General features: G+C 35.8%; 1 protein-coding gene across 1 annotated transcript; it reads right to left on the bottom strand.

Annotated features, from left to right (window-relative positions):
* Positions 1–4,026: 4,026 nt before the first annotated feature.
* On the bottom strand, positions 4,027–5,615 carry LOC145485200 (heat shock protein 23-like). Its single transcript, XM_081463903.1, has 2 exons — positions 5,488–5,615; positions 4,027–5,084 (listed from the first exon to the last, which is right to left on the bottom strand). Exons 1-2 carry the CDS (start codon positions 5,526–5,528, stop codon positions 4,376–4,378), a joined length of 750 nt encoding a protein of 249 aa, XP_081320029.1. The 5' UTR covers positions 5,529–5,615; the 3' UTR covers positions 4,027–4,375.
* Positions 5,616–9,879: the final 4,264 nt, after the last annotated feature.

The following is a 9,879-nucleotide window of genomic DNA, read 5'->3' as shown; positions in this document are numbered from 1 at the left end:
ACTGAGCTACTTGAATTGGCCGATTCAAAATAGTTTTTGAATATTGAACATTTGCTATTTTAAAACTCTCTAATCACCACAGCGTAACTTAAATTCAACATCACATAACACATTAAGCCGTTATACAACTTTTATTGAGACATTGAGTCATTTCACGTAAGGGCCAAACCACCCCCCAAATGTTTCTTCAGTTCCTGGGTATTTCACATTATTTCGCATTACTTAAAAAGTATTGACTCTTTCTACACCAAACTTGGCAGATGAGCAGGAGACCTATTCCCAATTATATTTACGTGCAAAATGTCGGTAAATGTCAAAGTTGTGACGTCACAGTGATGACGTCATGTTTTTGCCACTTTTGAAGTTTTTAATATGCATATTTTTTACAATGTGTTCGAAAGAGCACATCAAAGGGAGTTGAAACCTGAAAAAATTTTGTCCATATCACAAAAATTAAATGAAATATGGCACTTTTAAATATGAAAAATAACTCTGCAAAATATGGGGTCCCCCCCTTGAGAAAAATCCCCAGATTGGAGCTGTATTTTTGTTCCAGCAAATGCAGCTATGTTGCACGTGTGATGTGCCAGATGACTAAAGCAAAAATAAAGAAGAAAATCGGAATAAAAATTATCCCTTTAGTGTTATTGCGTTAAAACTAGTTTTGTTACGTCATAACCTGTGACGTCAGCCGTTTTTTTACTGTTAATACCATCGTAATAAAGCCGAAAATCAAATTTCTAAAACCATACGATTTTTGACAACATCAAGCTTTCTATTTTTCTAGATAATTAACCTTCCTAGAATAAAACTGAAAAAAATAAACCAGAGAGATTGACTTAAGAAGGACAGTATGGTTAAGCAAATTCCGGGGGGGACAACAAAAAAATATTTAACTTACCATATCTCAAAAAATAATCATCATAGCAAAAAACGGTTTCCGGCATTTTACTCCTCAAGTCAGGGCCTTTCCAATGACTTAATCTTTACATAAGATTTTACAGAAAATTATAGCACGTTTTGGTGACGTCATCAATTATGACGTCATAATCTGACATTTTGTCACAACTTCCAAATTAAAATAAACTGGAGAACAAAGAAAGCTCATCTGCCAAACTTGGTTCAGAAATATATAAACCAAGCAAATATAGCCTTCATGAAACATTAAGGGGGGTGGTTTGGCCCCTACGTGTTTACATAGTTCGAAATAATATATTACAATCTATAAATAGACTCGAATCATTACTTGCATTGTATTAGGAAGTAGAAAAGGCGATACACTATTTAAATTCAACTATTACATAACAGAAATGAGAATTTCATATTAAATAGAATTATTACACAATGTGCATGATGATCGCATATTTAGATTCAGAAATGATGATGGCCCATATTTAAATGAAACCACTGCATAATTTAAATGCATGGTGATTGCATGATTAAAGGAGCAAATTAAAACTGAGCCAAAGAAAGATATTTTGCCAAGCAAAAATAATTTAACAAAAATTTAATAATTATTGGATGACGTTGAGCAAAATATTGCGATTTGTTATTGGCGAGCAGATCAATTCTTTTCCGAAGCCGATGGCTGAGGCAAATCACTGATCATGATATTTTGCGATTACCGAGTTCAATAATTGTTTTATCGTTCGATCAACAAATTATATATATATATATATATATATATATATATATATATATATATATATATTTTATTACTCTGTGACAGCTCAGGAAAGCAATCTTCCGTTTTTTTCACACAAGCTTGGGTAGAGTTGCGCGTGAGCAAAATATTATTTGCAGCAAAACACATTAAGAGATGGAGATTCCAGACTATGGGCTCCTGCAATCAAATATTACGTACTTAGGCTGGACAGGAATCAAACATCTATTTAGGTAGCATAGTGAAGTGCTTTGTTTTAAGCATACGAGTCTACCACGGGTTAATCACAAACTCAACACCTTTTACAGGCGTTAAAAGAGCATTGCAACCATTCAAGAAACAAGCTCTTTAATATACGGCTTGTTAAATGGAATTGAAATTATATCACAGCTCAACTTATTTCGTTATGTTTAATTTGTAAGTTATGTAGTAACAAAAAGAAGTTTTTAAAAGAGCCAACAGTATTTACATTGTAAAGTATATATGAAATAATTCATATTTGAACTGCGGTAGTAGATGAAAGTGAAGTATGATCATCGCAGTAAATTTTCCAATTTAAACAACTGGAAAGAAGAAGCCTGAAAAAAAAAATCAGGGCTTCAACGGGATTCGAACCCGTGACCTCCGCGATACCGGTGCGATGCTCTACCAACTGAGCTATGAAGCCACACATTGGGAGCGAGGTCAATTAATTGAGTTCATATCTTCCCGTGAGTGAAATGATGTAAAGTATATATGAAATAATTCATATTTGAACTGCGGTAGTAGATGAAAGTGAAGTATGATCATCGCAGTAAATTTTCCAATTTAAGCAACTTTTTTTTTTTTTTTTTTTTCAGGCTTCTTCTTTCCAGTTGCTTAAATTGGAAAATTTACTACCTCGCTCCCAATGTGTGGCTTCATAGCTCAGTTGGTAGAGCATCGCACCGGTATCGCGGAGGTCACGGGTTCGAATCCCGTTGAAGCCCTGATTCTTTTTCAGGCTTCTTCTTTCCAGTTGCTTAAATTGGAAAATTTACTACCTCGCTCCCAATGTGTGGCTTCATAGCTCAGTTGGTAGAGCATCGCACCGGTATCGCGGAGGTCACGGGTTCGAATCCCGTTGAAGCCCTGATTCTTTTTCAGGCTTCTTCTTTCCAGTTGCTTAAATTGGAAAATTTACTGCGATGATCATACTTCACTTTCATCTACTACCGCAGTTCAAATATGAATTATTTCATATATACTTTACATCATTTCACTCACGGGAAGATATGAACTCAATTAATTGACCTCGCTCCCAATGTGTGGCTTCATAGCTCAGTTGGTAGAGCATCGCACCGGTATCGCGGAGGTCACGGGTTCGAATCCCGTTGAAGCCCTGATTTTTTTTTTTTTTTTTTCAGGCTTCTTCTTTCCAGTTGCTTAAATTGGAAAATTTACTGCGATGATCATACTTCACTTTCAGTATTTACATTGTTGCTAAGTAGCCATGCAAACCAAGTAGCTTACATTAGTAACGAAATACTTTTTGTAAATTTTATTGTAACGTAATGTGGTTTCTTTTATTTAATTTGTATAGGTAATCATACGATTTTTCACGTTCAATTTGGAGTTAATTTGCACTTGTGAGTTTTTCAAAAAGGTGAAATTGCACTCGCTGTTATTAATAGTTTAAACATGAAAAATTCACGTGGAAGATCTTTCTTGAAGCCATTTTTCCTTATTCGAGAAAACTTTTTTCAAACTTGGGTTTCTGCACAAAATTCTCGTCATCATTTTACGTGATATCATTGGCTTAGAAAATTTCCTATCATATTTCAGCCAATCATAATCCAGAATTACGATGTGTAATTTGCACTTTTGTTACACGTTTTGCAATGGTGTTACACTTGAACTGCACTGCTCTCAGCCAATCAGAATCGGGTATTTTTTTATATATATATGTTATATATATATGTGTGAATTATATATATATGTGTGAATTAAGTGTTGTTTTGATGTTTGTTATGAAAACAGATATTAAAAAAAAACTTTAAAAAGCTTTTTTTCTATCGCATGTGCAAAGTACTTTTGAGACATTTTCCAATTAAAGATTTAGTAACAACACACTGTCTTACTGCTTTGTTCTGCGATGCTGTAAAAATCTGATTAGAAGCCCTGGCCTACATTAGGTCAAAAGGGTCTTTAAAACAACCCTGTTTACATTCGTTGTAAAAAAAGCCTTCTTTTTGAACTATTTCTAACCTTTTAATTCAATTATGTCATTTGAATTGCATCGGTGGTAAGATAAAAAAATATCTGCAAGACTTAAAATTTACCGAAATAGACCAGAAAGAAACACGGAAAAAATTTCAAATATTTATTTCATTAATTCACCTTGCTTGTAATTACACCAATACTGGAGTACACAGCTAAACATCTAATTAATAACAACGAAAAAAATTTATACTAAATTACCTTACACATGCATTTGCAATGAATTGTTCTGAAAATTAACAGTATTAGTAAAACATGCAACACCGAGTTCATTCGTTTCAGTTTCTTATGAAATCTTACGACTATTATGTGGCCGGCAGATCACCAGAACCTAACTTTTACATCAGGCGTAATAAACTACTTTTGGTAAACAAAAGCAAATAGTGGAAAAAATATATAGTTGCATATTTCATGAAAGTCTAAAAATTAAGCTCTTGGCTCTTTTAACAGTGTCTATGACTAGATTGCAGTTTCTCACGCATCAGCGCTGGTCGTCTTCTCTTTTGGTTGCTCATTTGTTTCCCTGGTGATGGTGATGTCATCTGAACTCTTGCGGGACAAGATAGCTGGATCACGTGATGCTTTTATCGTCAGCAGGCCTTCTTTTGACAAAGATGACGTCACCGATCTGGGATCTACGTCATCGGGCAGTACAATACAACGACTGTACGTGTTACGTGACTGATGACGTTCAGATTCCTGTATTCCGGTGACGGTCAGCATATTTCCACGGAGATGGAGCTTGATCTCTTCTGGTTTGAAACCTCTGAAATTCAACTTGGCCTCAAATTTACCGTCGTTCGCTTTGTCTTCCGCTTGTTTTGTGCCCTCGATTAAGAGAACACCGTTATCTGGGTTAATTCGTGACGTGACAGTTGTCGGGTCGACACCTGGAGGAAGTTTGAAGACTCTCACGAACTCGCTCTTATCGAATCCATCTTGTTGTTCGCATTGATGCTGGCCATGTAAGATGATCTTTTCGCTATCTACCTCAAGCGAGATTTCTTCAGGGTGGTAATGCCCAATCAGCACACAAGCGATCTTTATTGTTCCTTGGTAAGGCTTTTCCATGGCTCGTTGGTTGCAAGAGCTTGCTTTTTGCTGTTCGTAAGCGCTAACTAGAACAGTTTCTCTCCATAAATCAAAGAAAACACCATAGCCTCCAGGAGCTCGGTTGTAGTAACTGCAATAGCAAATTTATATCGAATGAATTAAACGCTAAAGTTAGGGTTATAAATGCTCTTGACACATAATATTTTCTGAACGAATTTACGTCTCCTAAAAGTTTACAAAATGGAATCTATTTTGTAATATTTGAATATTTCTTTATAATATTATACAAAAGTTTGAATTTGGAGATCAAACAATCCACTAAATTATATTTGTAAATTCTACGTAGTCCATCAGAGCTATAAACTTCTTGTAAAATGATATGTTTTTAGCTGCAACCACAAACCAACTCTACAGCATGGGCAGACATAAAAGATCAGTGCTAAAATCTTCCTTAGCCGTTGCGATAGAAAAGTTTCACAAAGGACATAAAACTGCTGGAAGCTTAATTCCTTAGAAAATGATTTGAAATTTACCTGTATGGATCGTAGGTTGGAAATCGATTAACGAGAGGCATGCTGTTTTGAACTTCTTCTCTTGATATTTTTCTCTTCTTGTATCTTGCTTGTAAATTCTTGAAAACTTTCTAAACTGATGATCGGTAAACTGAAAACCTCCTTATATACCCGATAATCCTCTCCTAAAACGATCAAAATTAGTAAAATTACACTCTTAGTTAATGCTTCATCAGTATGACAGGAAACATGTTTACCCTGATAGAGTGTGATTGGGGAAAAATCTATTTCATTTTCATTTTTCTCACAAACGGGAATAATTTCTAAAAAAAGAGAAAGAGTTAAAAAATAAACAACCGGATACCTTGTTGCTAAAACGAAACTGCTTGGTGACAAGAAAAACGGTTCTCGGGCTACCTGCGCAGACACGAGGAATTTAGATGAAACCAACAAAATGATCTTGACTGCCATTGGCTTAATAAACACTGTGGTAATTTCCGTAAGCACGGTTAGCTTTCTTTTAGCCCCCGCCCCACCTTCCCCGAGGAAAAACACTCAAGCGCAAAAATCCTTCTAGTAATGTAAGATCTCCCCCTTCCCAAACATAATGGTTCAGTTTAGATGGACGATTATCATGAACATTATGCAGTGGTTCAATTAAATAATACAATCACCATTTATATTAACTATGAAATAGCTCAATTAATATAAATATGCAGTCATGGGATAATCTATATAAATAAGGAGTAATTATTTATATTATGAACTAATAGTTCAATTTAAATATGCATGCAATCATCATGTTTTGCAATGGTGCAATATATATAAATGTGCAATCATTTCTATTATGAAATGGTTCAATTTAACTATGCAATCATCATTAAAAGCATAAAATGGTTAAATTTTTATAAATGTATTATCTTTATTATATTATTATTTATTGATTCTAAGGAAAACGACCAATTTTTTAAGTTTACAAGACATGTTTCGACAGAACTTCTGTCATCTTCAGTTTAATGATTACAAAGCAAGTTGAATAATAAGTAGACAAAAATGCTAATTAAGACAAATAGTAATGATCGTTTTCCTTAAAATCTTTACGTGTCTGCTGTTATCTAGACCTTTTGGAAACATCATTAACGACATAGCAGAAAAGTATGATCACATCAACATTTCTGATCTACGAAAATTTGAGAAGATCTCGATCAAGTCTCGCAAAGCCGAGTTGGATTTAAACTTCCTACGCAACTGTCAGTCCTTCAATGTTTTTCCCAAGTTTCTCAGCTTCAATCTTCCTAACACCAATCGACACGACACTATTACCATCCGAAAACAGCTTTTGAGAAGTGCCATCGCTAAACGTTCAAGGGAACATCGGAAATTGATCCACACAAGAGACCAGCTAAGTAATCGTGTTCAAAGTATCCTGAACAGTGTAGATTTCTAAATTCTCAAACGCACATTACATCACCAAGTTACGAAAGCAACCGCTCAATTTATCAAGACACACCAGAAGAAACTCAAAAATCTCACACGTAACACGTCTCTTCCTTTTAGCTCCAATGAGGCATTTAGCCCATTCTTATGTCTCTTCATACCGTCCAACGACCGCTGACCTCAAGAAACTCAGAGTTCTTAAGGAGCTAAAGAAGAACAAAAACATTGTCATTTTAAAACCAAACAAAGGGAATGGTGTGGTCGTCTTGGACCGAACAGATTACGACCAAGGTATCCTTAAAATCATCAGTGACACTTCCAAATTCCGGCCCATCAAGGAAGATCCAACTTTACTGAGAGAAGGTAGACTGCAGCGACTTCTCCGGAAGTTGAAGAAAGATGGTCACCTTGCCAACGAAGTGTACGAAAACATCTATCCCAAAGGCGCTCAACCAGCAAGAATTTATGGCCTCCCCAAAATGCACAAGGATTTTGGACCTAACTCAACTCTGCCATTTCGCCCCATCGTGTCTTCTATTGGAACCTACAATTATAACCTGGCCAAATATCTATGCATTATTTTGGCGTCGCACATCCCAACTGAACACTGTGCTACAGACACTTTTACTTTTGTACAGGACATTCAATCTTTATCTATGTTTGGTAAATTTATGGTTTCCTTCGATGTGGAAAGTCTCTTTACTAACATACCTCTTGAGGAATGTATTGACCTGGCGGTCAATTACATTTCCGAGCGCAATCCTGACCTTAAGTTAAGTAAACCTGAACTTAGAAGCCTGTTTACTGTAGCCACCGCCCAGACCCATTTCTTATTTAACGGTTCTTTCTATGACCAAATTGACGGTGCGGCCATGGGGTCTCCCCTTACTCCCGTATTAGCCAATCTTTTTATGGGGTATCATGAAAAACTATGGTTGGAAAATTTTCAATGCTCTAAAATTTTATTTTATCGAAGGTATGTTGACGACACTTTTTGTTTATTTCACTCGGAGCACGATGCTGTTATATTTTTTGACTACATTAACTCGAGGCACCCCAACATAAGTTTTACTATGGAAAAAGAACTTAATCGCAAATTACCCTTTCCAGATGTTCTTATTGATAATAGTGACACTAATTCTTTCCTAACTAGGGTTTACCGTAAGAAAACCTTTACTGGGTTGTTAACTAATTATTATAGCTTCACCTCGTGCTCATACAAAGTAGGTCTCATTAGGACTCTTGTTGACAGGGCCTACAAGATCAACAACACTTGGTTGGGGTTACACGAGGACATAACCAAGCTTACTGAAATTCTCAAAAAGAACCTTTTCCCTGCCCATTTAATTGAAAAAGTGGTTAACCGTTACATCACTGGGACCCATAGCAATCATTGTCCCCATGACTACCCCCTTCCCACCTCACCCACGTTTTACTTTAAGCTGCCGTACATAGGCCATTTTTCTGTCATCACTCAGAAGAAGATTCGACACTTAATCAAGCGCTATTGTAATGATTTAGACATCAAATTAGTTTTTTCTTCCTTTAAGATAGGTAACCTTCTTGATGTGAAAGACCCTATCCCCGGCGGGCTTCGTTTACACGTGGTTTATAAGTTTACATGTGCGGGCTGTAATGCCTGTTATGTCGGCGAAACCACCCGACATTTTCCCACACGCGTACGTGAGCACTTAGCCGTTGATAAGGCCTCTCACATTTTCAAACATCTTCAGAATTCTGAACGTTGTCGCTCATTGTGTTCAATAGACTGCTTTCATATTTTAGATCATGCCACTACCAGCTTTCAACTCAAGATATATAAAGGAGGCTATCAATATTCAAAACGAACTACCTTGCCTCAATCAGCAATTACACCATGTTCATCTAAAATTATCCTTTTAATTTACACCTTTTCACGTTCTTTTGTTACTATTTGTCTTAATGAGCATTTTTGTCTACTTATTATTCAACTTGCCTTGTAATCATTCAACTGAAGATGACAGAAGTTCTGTCGAAACATGTCTTGTAAACTTAAAAAATTGGTCGTTTTCCTTAAAATCTTTACGTGTCTGCTGTTATCTAGACCATTTATTGATTCAATTTTAATATGCAATCATCATTTATGTTATGTCATGGTGCAATTTAAATATGTAACCTGATGGTTTATGGCCGGTTTGTGACGACATCATTTTCCAAATTAAAAGTTATTAATCCCTCTGAATTTTTAGTTGGTCACATGTAACAACGTCTAAGTTTATGCGTTGCGTGACATTATAGCTGCCTGAAAAAGCTCTCGCGTAGGTCTAAAGGTGCGTTACAGCTTAAGTTTTTGCTTCTATTTTCACTAGCAGATGTATTAATTTCAATGTTTCGGAACTCTAGAGTAATGACTTCGTTTCAGTAGCAAAACCTCAATGACTTTTTTTTCAGGATGGACACCAACATGGCGTCTCCATATAAAGGTCTATAAATTTGGGTGAAATAATTCTCCGAATAACGCGCGAATGGAAAACCGCACAGACCTAAATCTTGGTGAAGTTGTTTATATATCAATCATCTATCATATCCTAGATTCTTCACTTAATTTATTAAATGATTACGATTTTGATTTTTATTGGCGTGACAGTGAAAACCAGCAACAGCCTATAATGTGCGACTTAAAAATGATTCCAAGTCCGTACTACGCAATCTCAGTTCCACAATGTTTGTGAGTCTCAGTTGATGGCATGCAAATCGATGTTATTCATTACCAACCGCTTACCTTATCTTTATGGTATTTTAAATTATTTTGTCCAATGGTTGCTTTGATATACAACGTTGTGTCATCCAGTAAAATCAGAAAGACCAAACTGAACAAAGCTTCGCATTCGTAATGGTGGTTGACATAAAACTTTGAATTTTGTTCATGCAAGTAGTTGCGAAATAATAGATTTTGTGGATGAAAAAAAAACCTAAATAAACTCTCGAGAGAGCGCA

The sequence above is a fragment of the Orbicella franksi genome, chromosome 4 (assembly GCF_964199315.1).
Source record: "Orbicella franksi chromosome 4, jaOrbFran1.1, whole genome shotgun sequence".
NCBI lineage: Eukaryota > Metazoa > Cnidaria > Anthozoa > Scleractinia > Merulinidae > Orbicella > Orbicella franksi.
Note: the sequence above shows the minus strand (reverse complement) of the source record. Positions and strands in the feature narration are given on the sequence as shown.

Coding starts and splice junctions, on each gene's coding strand:
- LOC145485200 (XM_081463903.1), bottom strand. CDS start 5,528: ATGCCTCTCGTTAATCGATTTCCAACCTACGATCCATACAG. Junction 5,085..5,487: donor CCAACCTACGATCCATACAG/GTAAATTTCAAA, acceptor TTGCTATTGCAG/TTACTACAACCGAGCTCCTG.